The sequence below is a fragment of the Eurytemora carolleeae genome, unplaced genomic scaffold, assembly GCF_000591075.1.
Source record: "Eurytemora carolleeae unplaced genomic scaffold, Eaff_2.0 scaffold348, whole genome shotgun sequence".
NCBI lineage: Eukaryota > Metazoa > Arthropoda > Copepoda > Calanoida > Temoridae > Eurytemora > Eurytemora carolleeae.
Window position 1 is genome coordinate 204,681 of NW_019396241.1, and position 19,594 is coordinate 224,274.

A 19,594-nucleotide genomic window follows, 5' to 3' on the forward strand; every position below is an offset into this window, starting at 1 on the left:
CTTTTACCCTAATATCCTAAAGTATTTTTGGGACATTGTATTTATAAACATTTAATTAGATGCAAACCAATGATCTAATGAACCGAGCTCTGACCGCCGAACCCTTCGAGTGCAAGGACATCGAGATTGCCCTCCACGAGATTAGGCAGATGCAGAAGGATATTGAGAAGTTGCAGACGGAAACTAACGAAAGAACCAATATCATCCAAAACCTGATCGGTAAGTTCAATGCATCAGGGGTGTGGAGGAAATGATTTTTGATGATTCGAGGGAAAAATGAAAAATTATACATCTAAAATAAGTTTTTAATTCTTTTAACCCAAAAAGNCCCAATTCAGGAAATAAAACCTTCGAGAGAAAATAAAACACGGATATCATTTCTGTTGATTAATTTATTTATATTTATTGTGATTGAGAAATTGGTTGATTGGGTGATATTGATATCGATTGAAATCGATTGATATTTATTGATTTTGATGGATTTTGATTGATTTTGATTAGGTGATGTCCATTGATTTAATTTTAATTGATTGATTGAGTTCAAGGAACAAAAGTTGTCCTAAAACAATCTTTAAAAAGGGAATTATTTTACATATCGTGATATGACTTTGTTAATCTGGCTGCCCTTATTTTTTATTTTTTTTATTTTTTTTTGGTGGTTTTTTATTTTTTATTTTTTATTTTGATCGTTATTATATCGAACTATATATTAGAACTGACGAGGGTCAATCCAGACTAAAATATATTTTTAATAAAACGTGAAACTAAAACCTAGTTTATTATCTCTATGAGGTTTAGATCATCATTAAAATTTTAGATATTAATATTAATAAAGTGAAATTGATTGATTGTGTAAATGTGTTACATCAATTGATTTGATTTCGATTTATTAGGTGATATTTATTGATTGATTAGGTGATATTAGTTGATTGGTTGATTATGATTGTTGTATGTAGAGGAAAGAGAGGAGCTGAAACGTCAGATTGTGATTAGTGGAATAACAACTGAGAGACCCAGGAATTTGCCCAGGGATGGTGGAAGCCTCTTCTGTGTATCCAACAAGTAATTTTTTATTATTTTTTATTTTTCCTCTTCCGTTTTGACTTTGAACCTGGGCGTAGCCGTACATTCAGTGGCTTGAAGAAAGTATGTTGAGCGACTTATTTTTGTGTCAAAGCAATTCTCGTACAACTGTTATCTAAAATCCCTTCTTCATTCAGAATGTTAATTGGAACCTAAGATGTCCAGGGAAGTTTTCAAATTTACTTTTGATGGATGAAATGATGAACATTTGTCTACCTATTTAGATGTTACACGCCAACTGAATTTGCACTGTTTGGAGTTGGTACCACCGTGATGGGTATAATGATCGGTGTGATCGGTATATCCTGGTTCAAATCACACTGTTTACCAGACGAAAAGGTGAGCCTTAGCAAAGACATAACTATCACTAAGAAAAGACGACATTTAAAAGAAAGGTGTTGCCTCATTTTCATTGCTTGAGCAAATAATTCCTTAACATTAATAAAAATCGTACAATTTAACTAATGACTTAACTAGCTTACAGTAAATAATAATCATACCTTTCTATTTGTATCTATATATCCATCTGTATCTCGTTATCTCATCACTATCTATCTATCCTATATATCTTTCCATATATCTATGTCTGTCTGTCTGTATCTATTAATCAATCTATCTATCTATCTATCTATCTATCTATTAGGAGGAGCTACGTGAGAGAGAAAGAGAATTGCAGAAGCAGGAGAGATTAATAAAATCTCCAAACTACCTTCTGAACGGGTCGGAGAAATCTAATATATATCCGGTATGTTCTCTTGTGTATAGCATTATCCATAAAATGTGTTCGCTGATTATATCAGTACAGTGAAGACAATTTTTTATTAATAATGCTTTGCTTCCTAGCAAGCATTTTAGAATTACAAGTTTTCAAGTAAATATTGAGAAGCTGTTAATTGCAAACTTTTATTTGTTTAAATGATTAAGTGCTTCTGCTGTTAGAAATCAAAATTGAAATAAAAAGTCATCTTTACTGTACGACGACCTGAAACACAATAATATAATCTAAAAATTGAATTGCATTGATTATAGTTTTCAGTGGTTTATTTAAAAAGGTGTAAACACGTGTACAAGCTCCAGGGAGCTGGGAATTGAAAACAAAAAGACTGAATACATTCCGTCCAATTGTCTACTTTAAATTCGCATCCCTTGTGTCAAACCCTGTTCCATTTATTCCTTCTTTCACCACTGTTAGCGATTAAACCACAGATAAAATATTGATTGGTTATGGACGTAGAATCAGTGCTTACGGATCCAGATACGTTGGATCCGCAACAATTAAACTTCCTGGATCCGGATCTAGATCCGTAAAAAAAATGGGGGAAATTATCAACCAAAATATGTTTATACAAATACTTTTGCCCCTCAAAACACATCTCAAATGTTGAAAATTAGAGATTGTTCATAAAATTCCTAATCTCTAAATGGTTTATCAAGTTTTAGGATAATAATAAGCGAAATGTTTATGGCTTTACACATTACAATTCTTGGAACTCTACTTCTAGAGGTCAAAGTTTTGCTCTGATATCGAATGGGTCAATCCGCCAAACAATCCAGATATGATTTCAAGGATGAACAGTAGAAGGAAGGCTTGAGCTGCCAAATTTTCCAAAAGAAATTCTGAGAAGAAGAATTTTTCGAAGAGTCCTTATTACACACAATAATTTAATCATTCAGAAATGTGGACAAGAAACATTTTATTACAGGCCGGGTGCCTAACCTGGATCTTAATTATCTTCAAAATAAAATGGATCCTAAGCACTTATCATGTATACAGATACATTAACTCTTGTTGTAATCCTATCCTTCAATTTGTTTTTTGATCCTGTTATCCTTTCATCCTAAAATCTTTATTTTACTTAGATTTAAAATGAATAAAGGATTTATGTGTTTAAGTTTATCTATCTTTTTTTCGTTTTTAGTTTATATTTTGATATTTTAGAATTACAGTCTGAATGGCTCTGCTGTGGATAAATCTCATCTAATTCAGGTATTTATTCATCTATTCATTCAATTGCCATTCATACACTTATTAATTTATTCTTTCATCCACTTTTAGATGTTCAGTTGTACATTTTTTCAGTTTTATACTTTAAATAGTTTTTGGCTCTTGTTCGTTTTTAGCACTTTTCACTCTTAAATCTAGCTTACTCAGTCCATATTGTAATTTTCATAATTAACCAATAAATCATTCATCAATTAATCATTGATTGATTAAATATTATCTATTTTCAGCCTGGTGAGGATCAAATAGAGCGTGCTGTTCCTGTCAAGCACGGTCTTCACGAAACAGAGTTCTAACCGATTAATACGTTCAACACTATGGGGTTTTTAGCGCGTTTTAGGGGACCACGGAGTTGAAAATGGTAGAAACCATGAATCGCTCAGCACTCTTATTAATGGAGAAACTTTGGGAAAGAAGGAAACTAAAAAATAGAATTTTAAAAATGTGGTTTAATACAAAGATGATAAGATCTAATTTTGATGTAGAAAATGGAGGACGTTAAAAATTAGAATTTGACTAATGGGGGTGGGGGGGGGGGAGTTGGAATTGGTAAGGAAGGGGTTTTAAGAAACGGACGTATTTCTCTGGTTTTCAGCCTACCAGTTCGTATTCTCTAACCATGCAAACTGAAGCCAAAACACACTTTAGTGTTTGATAAACAAATTACAATGTTTTCACCAGTTCCGCCAGTGAACATGAGCTAAATACAGTGTACTTCAGAAAGTTAATAGTTCTGTTGTATATGTAGTGCACTGTACAGTGTAAAAAGCCAAGTGAACTGTGTACATTATTTCAAGTTTAATGTTTGATTTCATACTAACATAACACGAGCACAAACAATAATATCCTTTTTCAAGTTGGGTTTTAGTCGTTTACCTGTCAGCTCTGACGTCACACGGGTGAAAACCTTATCATTTTGGAATTCGGGAATTAACTTCTTAACATTCTTAGTTGTGTAGAAGACGCCAGAGTTCTATTTGCAAACAAATCTGCTTAGATTCTGTGTACACTGTGAACTTAATTTTGTACACTGTACGGTGTACATAATAACATAGACTGGAGCGAAGAGTGACATAAATCAATCATGTCGGAATTATATCAATAATATTTTTGATATTTATATTTTTAAAATTTTGTACTGTGGTAATGTACATTTTTGAGCTTTTTATCGGTCCAACGCTGATTTCTATATGCATGAACCTTTTCTATCTATGTATGGTATTGGACAATTTACGTATCTGATTTATAATTGGGATGTTTCATAGTTTTATACTACTCTACTTTTATACTTTTATACTTTTATACTTATCGTATCGTAGTGTTGGTCCGTGATTTCTTAGTATGCCTTTAAACTTTCACCCTATTAAGAAACCCAAGGGAACAAATTACAATTCAATACAATGGTGTTTTTTCATTTGTTAACATTTCTCTTAATTTCTTTCCTATTATTTGATCACCGCTGTTTAATGCATTTTAATAACTAGCTCAAAATGCAACCTTATGGATTAAAATCAAAAAGATTTCAATCCATTGTAATTGTAATCTACCAAGTACAAATAATGTCGTTGATAGAAAATAGATAAATCATAACTCATAATTGTTCATTAAAGATATACAATATCTTGAAATAGTGAATATAGTCGATTGTTTCCAACATGTTGTACAGATATTTTGAAGCACAATGTTTGTTGGATTTATATTAAAATATTATGGTACAAAAACAAACAGAGCGCTCTAGTATTCTCTGTACAATTTGATTTGTTTAGTTAAATTAATATTTTTAAATATTTTGTTCCGATATATTAAATGGATCGATTCCTTTAAATTAATTATAAATAAATTATTCACAATATGTGGGTAAATGTATTTTTCGTTTTCCTCAGATATAACGTTTATCTTAATCTGTTAAATTCGGTTTTTGGAATTTATGTAAACCCTAAAATTAATTTTCATATCTTTTAAAAATTTGATAAGACAAGTTTAACATATAGATATCAACATTTATTAATCTTATTTACCCAATATTACCACATTATCAAATATAAATATTTCATTATCCATCTTTATCCATTATAACAGGGTGCTTCCAAATATAGGCTAATTTACTTTTTACGTTTTTTTTCATTTGTACATTTATTATGTTAATATCATTTAAACCATCCATACTTGGTTAAATTACAGAATAGTTCTTTCAAAATCAAAATGGGAAAATTTAAAAAATTGAAAGTTAAGACTCGAAATTCTACACGATTGCACAATTTAATTTGCACCTGTTAAATCTTTAAGTGTAGATTTTATAAAAAGAAATTAAATTTTAACTTGGAAATCTGTAATTTAACTACCTCTGATTTGTAAATTATAATTTTGTAATTTTTTGTAATTTTATACCCTATCTTTTAACCTAAAAATAGCAATATAGCTTCAACAAGAATGTAAAAAATTGTAATGCTTCATGAAACGCCTTGAAATTGTGCCATTTTTCAAATCTTATTCGTGTCTGTTCAGTGGCGTGGATTTTTATATTCTATTTTGCGGATTTCAGATAAAAATGTTTGGATTATTAGACCTCGAGGATTTTTAAGGTTTCCCCTCCACGGTAAGCTGGATATTGAATAATGAATATGAAGGATTTAGTTAGTTAATAACTGGACTGGATAGCTATACAACACAAACTGTATTTTTTCACAGAGATCGGAACTTCTATGTAAAGTATCGTTGATATTGAAAGCTTAATCTCAATATCCAATGTGACCCCTTTTAAATTTGAGGACTATTGCTTAATTCCTCAATTAAAGTTATTTAAGATGTCGTAAAATTGTGTCTGCTGGTTTTTAGGGATTATCATCACTGAATGGCTTCAAATTTAAAGTGTCACTAAATCTTCTTTAAGCATTGTATATTAGCGTTCGTTTAAAAGTTTTAACCTTCAAACTCTCAATCAAGAAAAAATTGAGATTGCAATTTATCAGGTTTGTAAATTTTGTTAAAATCGTCAATAAGAAAAATAATTAAGTAATGCTCAAATGATGTATACTTTTTTTGGAAAACAAATAAATCTGAAATTTTAATTTTGATTGCGTGCCGTAACATACTGAATTGCTTTCCGGCTTAGCAGGTTTTAATAATGATGGTTAAAACTTTATGAAACGGGACGTTAATTTACAAGAATTTATGAACTTTTTCGAGAACTTTCTCATTAAACTTTTTCCTTTTCCCTAAAAAAATTGCGAAAAATCTTGAATATCTTACAACTGACAAGTATGACAAATGACGTCAGTCATATTGATGGTCGATATTTTTGTTTTCATTTAATATTTTCAGATTTGTGGTACGAATACAACGAACACGACTTCACGATGGGTTATATACTTTCCAAGTTTAGGGTAAGGAGTTTTAAAAGATTTGAGCATTTTAAATTGTAATTTTTTATACCTTTTGGTAAAAACAGGGGCTTTCATTAACTAATTATCAGTGATCTTCCAATTAAAAAATGACATGTCTGATGTTCAACTATACCCTTAAACTTTTTTCTAAACATAAATGATAAAAATTTGCTTGTTTTTCAATCGATCTTTAATTGTGTTTTCGCTCTATGGAAAAGTGACAAAAAACGTAATTTACAGAATTCATCCCTTTTAATTTTGAATTGAAAAAACGACGATTTCCCCCCCCCCCCTTTTTTCAGGTTTTAGGTACTCCCCTAAAGGCATTTCCCAAGGGCGACTTCCTAAATGACAATTTCCCAAGTTGCAACTTCCCAAGTGTGCAATTTCTCAAGCTGCAACTTCCCAAAGGTTAGGTTAGGCCCTCTGAGGCGCCGCAGGCTGCAGGGGGGGAGGCGAGCGCTTCGGCTAGGATGGGCGCCGCTTTGGAAATTTCACATTTGGGAAAAATCCTTTGGGAAAGTACCTAACATCTTTTTTTTATTCATATAAAGACTTACAGGGAACTGTGTGAATCAGGCATTCCACTCTTTGACTGGAGTGCCACCTAAAATAATGTATTCAGTCCCATTAATTTATGCTGTATTTGCATTTGGATTTTACAAACATACACGGAGACATTCTTAACAAATGGAGGACAACAGAAACGATTCAAATTATATTATTTTAGAAGAAGAAGAGTACTCTAGATATCTTGGATGGAATTGAGAAGGAGATAAACAGGCAGATTATTTTAACTCTTGATAGAATATGGCCCCCCCCTTTTCGCTAACAAATTCTAATGGCAGATTATTTAACCGCAAACAAACATCAATTTCACAATTTTGGAACTTTTTTTTAAATTGGCATTCTTATTGAAATTACAGTCCACAGGATAATTTCTTTTTTAAAAATAAATTTTTTCATTTATTATGACGTTTTCACGGAGCGCCACATTTTTTTTAAAAAGTTTTATTCGCTGAAAAGGGGAAAAAATATGACTTTTTATGTAAAAATAAATAGTTCTTGGAGAAGAAAAATAAAAATGGTGAAGAAAAAAACAATAGTTTAATTTTCATTTCTTTCACCAGATCAAAAACATTTGAAAATTTCTACGGATTGATGGTTCACCGTTAACCGTTATTTATAAACCGTTTAAAGACTAAATAATCTGTATTGAAGAATAACGGCTTGTAAGAATAAGAATGTGGCATCACAGAATACTCTCATCAAATATATTCTTACATATGGGTGAGATAAATTGAAAATATTAAGTTTTACTTTTGAAATAAAAAAATGTTTTTTAAATGCTAAATTGTATTTTGGTCACTTGTCCATAATTCAAAATTACTTCTTGTATTTTCAGAGTTGTTTTCTGGCTTGGGGCTCTAGGGCTTATTTATTATTTGTACCGTACTGCACAGCGTACAGACGAGTACATACTGCTAGTTCCTCTAGTGGTAATAATACCTTGTCTGCTCTTTGTGTTTAGGTATAGTAATTTCCTCCAATTTTTTTCTTAAAACCGGAAAATTTTGTTTTTAAAAGGATTAAAGATTGTGCTTGTTTGTGTAAAAAATAGTTTCATTTTACCTTTTTTAATATTTTTTCTCTTTATTGTGCCAAAGGTATTTATGAAAACTTTTACCTTTGATAAAATCAAAACATTGTTTTTTCACCGAAAGTAATTGACAAGCTTTAAAACCTGAAATCAACACTTTTATGTTGTGAATTTATCCTCAAATTGAAAAGGGCCCCCATTGGATATTGAGATCAAGCTTTTAAGATAAACAATACTCTACTCAAAAGTTATGACCTCCTCTGGTTGGGGAAAATCACCTTGAACATTTGGGGGGAAGTATATTTTAACCCCATCCTCAGTATAAAAAAAATTACAATTCATATACTTCTAGCTTTTTCATTTTTCGATTTTTTAACATCAGAGCTTTGGAATTTTATGCATTAAATCAAAATTTTAAGAAAAGTATCTTAAACTAACTAGTTAAAGTAATTTAAATTAAATAATATTAATAGTAACGAGGCATGTCCAAGATAGTTTTTCAAGTTGAGTGTTGACGTTTTTAGGCAGTGCTTAGGATCCATTTAATTTTAATGCGGATCGGGATCCGGTTCCTGGATCCGCACTGGAAAAAAATGGATCCGGATCCAGGTCATTTCTTTAAGATTTACTGAATTTTTTTAACAAAAAGTTATTTTAAAAATTTTTTAAATTATTTTTTTCGCTTATTTTTATTCTAAAACTTGATGAACCATTCAGAAATGAGGAAATTTTTATAATCTCTTTTAATTTTAAAGTTCAGAGTTGGGTTTTATGAGTAAAAAGGTTGTTTTGCAGTTTTTGGTTGATATTTTACCCCTTGGATCCGGATCAAGGAAGCCAAAATCTTGCGGATCCAACGGATCCGATCCTAAGCACTGTTTTTAGGAATATCTTGTGGACAATGGACATGCATCGTTAACGATTAAACGTTTTGTCATTCAGAGATGATATTAGAGGGATTAAGAAATTTATTTTAGGAAAATACTGTCCTGGTGGTATCACAGGAAAATAAATAAAGATGATGCAAAGCTTATTAAACTCAAGGTATGTGATCTATTGTAATCACATTAAAAATAGAAACTTCATTATTATTTTAAATAGTCTTTTACTTCATATCTTAATAAGACAAATATAAGTCAGTTTTAAGTAAACCCCAACTGTTCACAAAATTATTTAGTATAAATATTTAACCCTGTCTAAGATGTGAAAGCTATAGATTTAACCCTGTCTATGATAAGAAAGCTATATATTTAATCCTGTCTAAGTTGAGAAAGCTATATATTAAACCCTGTTTAGGATGAGAAAGCTATATATTTAACCCTGTCTTGGTTAAGAAAGCTATCTATTTAAGTCTGTCTAGGATGAGAAAGCTATAGATTTAACCCTGTCTAGAATGAGAAAGCTATATATTTAACCATGTCTAGGATGAGAAAGCTAAATATTTAACCCTGTCTTGGATGAGAAAGCTAAATATTTAACCATGTTTAGGATGAGAAAGCTAAATATCTAATCCTGTTTAGGATGAGAAAGCTAAATATCTAATCCTATTTAGGATGAGAAAGCTAAATATTTAACCATGTCTAGGATGAGAAAGCTAAATATCTAATCCTGTTTAGGATGAGAAAGCTAAATATCTAATCCTATTTAGGATGAGAAAGCTAAATATTGAACCCTGTCTAGGATGAGAAAGCTAAATATTTAACCATGTCTAGGATGAGAAAGCTAAATATCTAACCCTGTCTAGGATGAGATAGCTAAATATCTAATCCTGTCTAGGATGAGAAAGCTACATATCTAATCCTGTCTAGGATGAGAAAGCTAAGATCCTGGACGAGGTAATGGAGAAGGAAACCTTCAAGGTTGCTACACAGATCCTTGAGAGATTTGATCCTTCTAAACTCAGTAGCAAAGGATAAGAGATTAAATATTTTTAAGCACAATTATTTTATTAAAATCACTAAAGACTTTTTCGTAGAATTTTAACTTTTGGGTTAAAAAGTTTAATAAATTTGATAAGAAACTAGGAAAAAGATAAAAAATGAAAGTTGATAAATTCAACTTTTTTGTCCTTCATCTTTATATTTACTTTGTTGCAGGTCCTGGTTCTCGTCAAATATCTGTTCCGCGCCCACTTAACCCTGGGATGGAATTAAGGAAACGCCCACTAACCCCAAACCTAAACTCTTCTCTATCTGCTGCACCTAAACAACAGGTGGGTGGAGTATATATAACGTTAAGACAGAAAAAAATCTATTCTCGTTCTCTTTTTTTATATGTTATAGGACTATTCCGGAACGACCATTTCAGATTGGCTAGCTTTATCACTATTCAAGCGAATCAGTGTTCAAATATTTGTCAACCACAAAGACATTTTCCGTTCCTGTGTCTGTCTGTGTGAAAATTTTCTTTTTCAAATTATTCTTTTTCCTGATTTGTTTCTCCGGAATCCATCCCTTCAGTTTGCCAAAAATGTCGGCTCTTTGTGATTTTAAAATAATTTTTTAGCCTCCTCCCGAAAACCTGAACCAGACAATCGCTGTTATGCCAGCATTTGGACTAGGCGGAAATTCCGCCCCTCCTCCGCCTCCGGGAGGGCGGGGCCAGTTTCCAGGACGTGGTCCGCCCCTGCCCCGCCCTGTGCTCCCGAGGGAGCGAGGATATTTGGATAAATTTGTTGAGTATCTGGTCGGGGATGGTCCTGCTAATAGGTCAGTTCTTTATTCAGTAATTTCTTAACTTCTTACTTTTTCCCTTTAAAGGAACTGTAGACGTAATTTTAAGTGACATCCATATTTATGCAAAAAGATAAAGAAAATAAGGTTCTTTCTAATTTTGTGTGTTCTCTATAAAAGTGAAAAGGATTTTACAGAATTCAACGCTTAAAATGGATAAACGGCAATTTTTCCCAAATTTTTTATCAGAAAAATGTTTAAAAAGCACCGTTGTGAATCGGACATGCCACTCTTTTTATTTTAACTTGAGATTATTATCTCTGCACTCCACACCATTACTGTTCCTTTAAGTACAAAATTTTCCCCTTCGGATAAACTCCTCGAGTCCTAGTTTTTATATTTTGCTAATCTGTTAAGATATGCTTTGATCTGTCGTCAATGTCAGTCCCACAACGGAATGGCGCTACGTGAAGAGTTTGAATATGTTTCCTATAGATGTTGCTACTGCCACTATTGGAACCCAGCTAGGTATACATATTTTTCCAAGCAAAAATCAACTAACCCCCTCCCAGAAAAATAGGGGTGCATAATCTTGCCCGGTAGGGGGCCAGAAATTAAAATTTGACCGAACAGGGAAGAGAAATCAATTTTAAAGAGAAGAGTAAACGTGAAAAAGAGAATGAAAAGATAAAGAAAAAATGCGGTATCTCGGGGGAAAAACACAGAATAAGGGAGGAGAATTCAATTAAGTTTGAATTTTCTTTTCGAAGCTTGATTAAAAATAATCAAAAAAAGGAACAAAAATTTAATTTTGGTTTTTTTGTTTTACACAGTACACACACACCTTCGTGATGCAACCGAGTGTTACCAAACAGGGGAAACAAAAATATTTAAGAATGTACAGTGTACACCCCAGAACAAAAAAAAATTTCCTTTAAATTTTTTTCTACAGATATCATAATTTTCTCTTTAAAAAAGCCAATTTAGCAAGAAAAAAATCTATTTACCAAGTTTTGCTCAAACGTGTATAAACTTTGGAGGAAAAGTATTTTTAAGGATGGGTGTGGGAGGAAAAAGTTTAAACCGATTGGAATAATTTTGATTTAATTGGTTTAATTGTTTTGATTATGTTTATATATCACGGGTGTGATAATTTAAAACATCTCTTTTCCGACTTCATTGGCCGTTCAGGAATTCAGCCAATTATCGAGCTTGTTTTTGAAAATGTTCAGGTTTCCAGCACTTTTGATTTTATATGGAATATCATACCATATATTGATAACTTTCGCACTAAAAATGTTGAATAAAAGGTAAAAAATCTTATTTTAGGAAGCAGCGACCTGTAGCCCCTAAACTACCAGATCCATCAACATTTAAACCTCAAGATATTGATTCATCAGATGGTATGTACTGAGGGAGGGAGTGCAACCTCCCATACACAGCTTCCAAACCTCTTAACACATTTGTGCCTGTGCGCGTCCCAATAGGGCTTCCGAACCTCCCCCAAACAGTCTTCCGGGAATTATCTTCCATTTATAATCGTCAATTTCTACTTTAAACGAAACCAACTCGATTATTTAAGCACGGTAGTCTATCTATAGTATCTATAACATTTTCATAATATATTTATTTCTTATTTACAACCAAAGTTCGGACTGGAAAAGCCAAAACGTTTTAGATTTTGTTTGATATCGTGTTTCTTCTCCCCCCCCCCCCTCTTATTTACGTCTGTGATTGGTTAGTTTTCTGAGTCTGGGCTATGATTGGTTTAAGCATCTTCGTTATAACTTTACAATGCAATTTTTGCAACGCTAAAACTAAAGAGAATGTAGATTTTTCGATCTATATGTATTTCAAATCTATAGTGCTTGTAAAGAAAAAGCCCCAAATAGTTTTAAAATCATTAGGTTATAACAGAGTTTTGTTTTCAATAAATATCTCAATAATTAGAAAGAAAATTTACAATCCGCGATGTATTTTAGAATCTACATTTTATGAAGAATATTTTTTATTTGTCTACTTTTCAGTAAAAGCTATTCATAAAAAGCCCGAGCCATTCCAAGATTTGTTGAGAAAAAAATATATAAATAAATGCTATTTTCTGTATTTTCTTGCACATCAATCTTTTGCTTTATCAGAGGAAAATATAATTTTAGTAATTTCTGACGCCATCAGAGAGTTAAAATTTAAAAATTTCGTTTTAATTCATTTAAATAGCCGATTTTAAACGGAAGATCATTTCCGGAAGAGTGTTTTGGAGAGGTTTGGAAGCCCCATGGGGACGCGCACTGCCGCAAATAGGTAATATGAAGTTCGAAAGCTGTGCGGAGGAGGTTGCCTTCCCCCCTTCCTCATGTACTATGTAGTCGTAGTAAATTAACTTCAAATTTCGAAAGAAAAAAAATTGATTTCCGGAAACTTTTCTTTCTTATTTGTTTGAGAACCCGATTTAACCTTGGATTATCCTCTAAAGTACAATGTTTTAGAATCGTCCAAATCAGAGAAAAATTCGGCAGTCAATTCTCGGCGGTCCAGTCTGGGAGAATCTGAGGTAATTACTTTGGCAGGAAATATTTTTCCGATTATATATTTAATATTTAATATTTTTGCACATATTATCAGACATTTTCATTGCTAAATTTCTTGGTTAGGGTAGAACTGACGAGACCAGTGTACGAATTAAATGTATTTAAGCCGCGTCTTAAATCCCCAAAAAACTGGTTTCAATTGAGCGCCAGCTTAAATCCTTGAAAAATGTATTACAATTTTAAGTGGAACCATCCATATTTGAGCCGCGGCTTAAATTTAAGTTGCGGCTCAAATTCTTTGAATTCGGCCTCAGATTTTACATAAATATCAAAACAATGATGACAAAGGATTTGAGCCTTTGCCCCGAACTTAAATTGCAACCCAATGCCGTAGACCTTAGATATTTCAAGCTAAGGATTTAGGTAGATCAAATAATCTAAGTTTGAAATATCAAAGATTTGCACCATCAAGTTGCTAAGATAAAAGGATTAGAAAATTTGAGATTGTGACAAAGACTCAAGTCCTTTTCTTTTGTTTTGATTTCCGACAAGATTTTTCCAAGAATTTTCCAATCAAAAAAATCTGGTGATTGACAGCTTCTCTTTGTTTTTATGTTTATCAAACCTGTTATAAATCTTTATAGAATTTAAAATTGAAATTTAAAGTTGCTTCACTGTATTGATATATATGTCGACGAATGTATGAAGTGTTGTGTTTCAGCAGGAGACCAAAGCAATTGAACCGAAAAGTCTTGAACCTACCGCTGATAAGCCAGAAGACGATGAACCTGCAGAGTCTAGCGAGGATAGGATTCCACCAACAGCAGAGAACAATGCCGCGAGTAGTAGCGAGCATATAGAGCTTATAAACCAGGTGAGAGAATCTAGTTTTATTTAGGATGAGTAATGCCAAGTGTACATGGTCTAGATAAGTGCAATTGGGGTCGCGCAGTCAACAAAAAAATGATAGAATTCTATAAATATTTAATTATACTAGGTTAAAATCATAACATTTTGCATCATTGACTCCTATTTTTGATTTGAAAAGGTCCTTGGCCCCATGTTTCTTTCACGTTGGGGCTACCCCCCCCCCCTCCCCCCAGTTGCGCATCTGTCAAGATATTAATTGTACCTGTATACTGTACAGCATAATCCTTACTTGCCGTTACATAAAAGCCATAAAATGTTAATATGAAGCAGAGTAACCGGCGTAGAAACAAGAATTATGTTTTCTGAAACTGGCATATCTTTATGATTAGCCTTGAACGATTATAAATATGTAAATTGTCCTAATTGGCAAAAAAAAAAATCAATATATTTTTATATCCTCGTCAGTCCTACAGAAATTGACTTGGGGAAAAGATCTAAAATAAAAATAATTTTTTTCATATATTTTATATATTTGATTATGGATAAATGAGTTGTTCATTGTGGATTTAAACGTCAAGTTTTAACATAAATTGTTATAAACTAAGTGCAAGTTGCAGAAATCCCTAATTTTAATTTATAAAGTTAAAGAATAAGACTTGTACAGTCAAATGACATTTGTGTCCCAGAGGAAGTTAGCCTGAATTAAATTCAGCCCGGTGTCACGTTAAATAGCGCCTGGTTGCACGATGGTTTTATATATAAGCCCCAAGTTTCCAGAAGAAATTCTGTGCCTGTAAATTTTCGGGATGTAAAATATATAAATAGATAAAATCAAATTAAGAAATTAAATGCTTCTTTTATTATTCAATGGTGTTAAGGTTCTGTCAGAAATGTTTTGAATTGTCCGGTTGTGTACATACAATGTACATGGTTGGAAATACGCATGTACTCAAGTAAGCCCGTGCATGTAAATCGTACATATTTTTTACAGTCTGATAGTTTCATTTCTGACAATATTTTACTCTTCATAAAAACTAATTTCTCTCATTTTTAAACTAATTAACTTACTCAACTCTAATTGGTGTAATTAGTGAGATAATTTTCATAAGAGAATTTTTTTGCATTTAGATTTTTAAATCATGGTTTTACAGGATTTAGACTTTAACCATCTACTAAAACAATTAATATTTATTTTGTTTTTAGTTTTTTTAACATTCAGTAGTTTTTTTTTGGTACAGAAATAAATATTAGTTTTTTCATTGATTTGTTAAAAAAATAAGGATTAGAGAGATAGAGAGATAGTCCTGGTCTTTGTTTGGAAACTTGTGTACACAATAACCTTGCAAGTACAAGATTTATATAAAATCAAACTGTTCCGGACGTCTCACCCCCATCTACACATTAAACTCACAGTAAATATACTAAATTGGGAATTGTGCGAGGACTGTGCATGTTTTACATATAGGAGTCTCTTCGGCTCACCTCAATTTGCACTGATTGAAATCTTACATATATCTCAGGTGTGCAGATTAAACAGGACTCAACCGTGAACTGAAAACACAATAAATCAGTTCAAGGTTATGTTAATTGCATACAACAACAAAATTGCTAGCCTGATGTAAAATGGACCTTTTAAATGTTTTTACATTAAACTCTCAGATTATATAACAAATTTTGGACATTAAGAGTATAAATTGTAGATTCGTTGTATTTGTAGAGATTTGTAGGATTAGTAGAGTGAAGCTAGGGTTTGTCTGTAGAACGAGCTGGAGAACTTCTCGACGTTGAACACGCTGAACACAATAGTTTATCAAACAGTTGAACCCAGAACTTCAGATTTATCCAAATAATTTTAAAAATGTCGTTTTGATAATAATTTTTCAATAGGTTTTATACTTTTATACCTAAATCTCAGAAATGGGAAAAATAAATTAATATAACATATTCGGGAACAGTTTTAAAGAGCTCCATATAATGACACAATTAAAAAACTAATTATCTTCAGGATTCCATTATCAGTAGGGTAAGAAAACGATATTTTATAAATTCTTTTGATGTCTTCGAAGTTCTGGGTTAAACTGTACCATATGTTAACTTCTTATTGGGTTTTAATTTAATAATTCTACACTCGTAGCGAACGTTATTGCAACTTTTTTATTATTCTAACTGAGGGTTAATGTTACGTCGTCTATACGCATTATCCCCCTACTTAACTTCTGACCTACTAATTTTCCGACCTACGGCAATAGGGGGCCGAGCGCTGCGGCTATGACAGGATAGGGGCCGGGTGCTGCGGCCACAAGTTCATATAGCAGCTGTAAAAGCACGTGCTAGAAAATCGGATGTGTAGTATAGCGGATTTTGCGTAGGACAGAAGTGGAGTATAGCGGATATAAGTTGATCGCAAGAAAAAACTATTTTTGTTTTTCAGGACGTTGATGTTGGTGATTCAGAGCCCGGAAATGAAAACATGGATGTGGACAAGGATTTGTAGTTTTGCAGCGGCCATCTAAAGAGTAAACAAAATGAATTAGTTTTATAATTGAAAATTGGTTGAAAAAAATGAGAAAAAGAAAGAAAAAATTAACAAATATGGAAATATGGAAAAGTAGAACTGCTTGAGAATTGTTCGGCGGTAATCTCTTAAAGTTTATGTGTCATGAACTTCATGACAGCCATTCTGCTAAATGTAAGATTTGAATAGTGCTTCTTTGTTTTTTTTTAATATTTGATGATCGCTAATGGCTGATAAATCAAACAAGTAAAGATTAGGCATGCGCTGAAAAACAAATAATTTTCCTCAACCAATTGTTTAACTAGTCTAGCACGTTTGTACTTAATTGAGTTTATTTTTTATAGTACAGTGAAACCCTTAATAACGAATACATCGGAAGAATTTATCAAATGTCGTCTTGACAATTTTTCAATAACTATAGTTAGTTATTAACTATATTTCGTAAATTTCAGTACTTGCGAAATTAAATAAATAGTCATGAATATCCGTGAACAGTTTTAAATAGTTCCAAATAATCATTTAATAAAAAACTAAATATCTGCAACATTCCATTATCAGAAAGTGAAGAATACGACATCTGGTGAATTCTTTCGATGTATTCGTTATTAAGAGTTTTACTGTAAAAAAGGTAAATAAAACATAATAATAAATACACAGATAGGACATGAGTGAATTAAATTCAGCCCGGTGTCACGTTAAATAGCGCCTGGTTGCACNCCCCACTGAATCTAAACTTTGAGAGAATTAAGCAGTATGCATGACCATATAAAACCAATTCAAGATGTTAAAAAACCCCATAATATAAGTCCGAAAAAATATTATTTGTATCTCTGAAAAACCTGAGTTAATGCCAGAGTTTAAATTTTTATTTTCAATATTTTTCTTGACACTTTAAGTTATTTTTGAGACATCCCTTGGATTTTGTTCTATCTGTGTATGTGGTGGATAAATGTATCTACATCATTTTGTTATGTACTATCTCCACTAGGTGAAACTGAAAAATAAGAAATCTACATTTCTAAGAAATATTCTATTTTTAAAGCTCGACCATTTTGTGGGTTTGTCGACCCGTTTTGGTATTCCGGAACCAACAACGCTTTAAAGTGCCTTAATCCTACTAACGTGTGATTGTATTAATATAATATAATTTATGAAAAAATAAATTGTATTTTCGTAAAATTCTTGATGAGCATTTTTAGTGTGAATTACTGTTTAAACGGGTAGCTGGCACTAACAAGAATGTATACAAAATGGTTTCCATGGCGAACGAAAATTGTCGTGAAGAAAAAATACAAAAAATTTCTTTTGAATGTTGCAAACTTGTTCGAGAAAATGAATTTAACGAAAGGAAGCGAAAACTATACTAAATTTCGCTAAAACTATCAATGTTGTAGCTGCTCTGCAACAATTAATTGCGCAAAAAAACTTTTGAAAATCTCTACTCTGACTCCTCTGACTCTGAGAGCTCAGCATTAGAAGTTGGATAACCTAAATACAGCCAGCCATTTAGTCTTACTAAATCCATGCCATTGCCTCCTGCTTCCAGTTTTACCAACTATTTTCTGACATATTTAATGCAGATTTTTTTCCATTGCAAACTTCTTTTTTTCGCTAATTATCATATTTTTCCGACAAATTTTCGCCTTTTTTTCCGCCTAATTTCGCATTTTTCGCGAAACAGATTAAAACGAGAAAAAGAATTCGCCAACGATTTCTCCATTTCGCTCGAAAACTCTAATATACAGGATAAATCTAGGCTGTGGTCAGATGTTTCCCTCCCAAGAGGGTAAATGCTTAAAATTCAGAACATTAGTTTGGATTTCAGGCAGTGCTTAGGATCCTCAACAGTTGGGCTTCCTAGATCCGGATCCACAAAAATATGCGGATCCAAGACCAAGAGGTAAAATATCAATCAAAACCATGTTGCTCTCATAACATAAATATTAAATAATGAGAAACTTCCAAATCTCTGAATGGTTTTTCAAGTTTAACATTAAAATCAAGAAGGAAAAAAATTGCATCTAGAAGTTTATAACCTGTATCAGGATCCAGTTTTCAGGACGGAAAGTTATATCTATACCGGATTATTTTTCAAATCAGTTGATGTCAATAAGATTTTTGTTGTAATGTAATGTATTATCTCACGAAGTAAATCAGCTTCGTTCGTCACAGCAAGAAAACTTTCAGAATAGTCTCAAACTTGATCCATTGGAGTCTGTTTTAGACTCTTTAAGTGGGTTTAAAATAAATGAGAAATGAAGTATTTAATGTATATTAATTTTTCTCTTAACCCAATTAAAGTTCATAAAACGTTTATATTTTCTATATTTTTGACCATCTTTCGGGTTTTAATGGTCTTCTCCCGCCCGGACATGTCATAAACCTTAAAATATTAATTTTTCTCTTAACCCAATTGAAGTTCATAAACTCATTAATATATGCGTACTTGAACATACAGGGTGTCCCACGAAACATGACAGTATGCAGGACGACTTGACTGTCGTCTTGATTTTTGATATAATTTGCTGCGTTTATTTGTCAATCTAATTTTAGAAGTAAATTTCTAGAGATAATAATCACAAAATTTCCCTTGTCCTGCCATTTCCAAAATGTGGTCTGCCTTTTTTGTGCTTTCAATATTGCCCGAGATATGAAGAATTTCGTTCAGATTTCGACAATTTTGCTTTTATTTAACAAAATTGAAATCTGAACCAAACTCTTTATATCTCCGGTAATATTGAAAGCACAAAAAACGCAGAGCACTTTTTGGAAATGCCAGGGCTAGGAGAATTATGTGATAATTGTTTCAAGAATCATACATGTTAAAGAAGATAGAAGACTAAATGTCACAAATAAATTCAAATACCAAAGACGACTTTCAAGTCGTCTTCCTATTGTCATGTTTCGTGGGACACCCTGTATTTAAGGGTTCTGTTTAGAT

At 32.2% G+C, this 19,594-nt stretch overlaps 2 protein-coding genes and 2 long non-coding RNA genes across 13 annotated transcripts; all 4 read left to right on the forward strand.

Moving 5' to 3' along the window:
- The first annotated feature begins 36 nt into the window (after positions 1-36).
- Positions 37-6,468, forward strand: LOC111699120 (uncharacterized). 7 transcript variants are annotated; one of them, XM_023469694.1, is made up of 10 exons: positions 37-219; positions 957-1,062; positions 1,308-1,422; positions 1,727-1,828; positions 3,023-3,070; positions 3,316-3,374; positions 3,681-3,846; positions 4,141-4,228; positions 4,637-5,681; positions 6,407-6,468. In XM_023469694.1, the coding sequence occupies exons 1-7, from the start codon at positions 60-62 to the stop codon at positions 3,700-3,702; spliced, it is 612 nt and encodes a 203-aa protein (XP_023325462.1). In that variant the 5' UTR covers positions 37-59; the 3' UTR covers positions 3,703-3,846; positions 4,141-4,228; positions 4,637-5,681; positions 6,407-6,468. The 7 variants fall into 7 exon arrangements, with proteins under 7 accessions (XP_023325462.1, XP_023325460.1, XP_023325461.1 ...); XM_023469692.1 differs by having other exon boundaries at positions 3,681-4,228; XM_023469693.1 differs by having other exon boundaries at positions 3,681-4,228; positions 4,658-5,681.
- A 1,218-nt stretch (positions 6,469-7,686) lies between these two features.
- Positions 7,687-8,000, forward strand: LOC111699121 (uncharacterized). Its single transcript, XR_002764684.1, has 2 exons — positions 7,687-7,758; positions 7,874-8,000. It is a non-coding gene; the product is annotated as an uncharacterized LOC111699121 (long non-coding RNA).
- A 1,906-nt stretch (positions 8,001-9,906) lies between these two features.
- LOC111699129 (endoplasmic reticulum junction formation protein lunapark) lies at positions 9,907-14,166 on the forward strand. The gene is made up of 6 exons (XM_023469708.1): positions 9,907-9,970; positions 10,165-10,280; positions 10,574-10,776; positions 12,070-12,143; positions 13,227-13,291; positions 13,990-14,166. The coding sequence occupies exons 1-6, from the start codon at positions 9,907-9,909 to the stop codon at positions 14,164-14,166; spliced, it is 699 nt and encodes a 232-aa protein (XP_023325476.1).
- Positions 14,167-16,625: 2,459 nt separating this feature from the next.
- Positions 16,626-17,834, forward strand: LOC111699133 (uncharacterized). 4 transcript variants are annotated; one of them, XR_002764686.1, is made up of 3 exons: positions 16,626-17,001; positions 17,264-17,281; positions 17,642-17,834. It is a non-coding gene; the product is annotated as an uncharacterized LOC111699133 (long non-coding RNA). The 4 variants fall into 4 exon arrangements; XR_002764689.1 differs by having other exon boundaries at positions 16,626-16,996; XR_002764687.1 differs by lacking the exon at positions 17,264-17,281.
- The last annotated feature ends 1,760 nt before the right edge of the window (positions 17,835-19,594 follow it).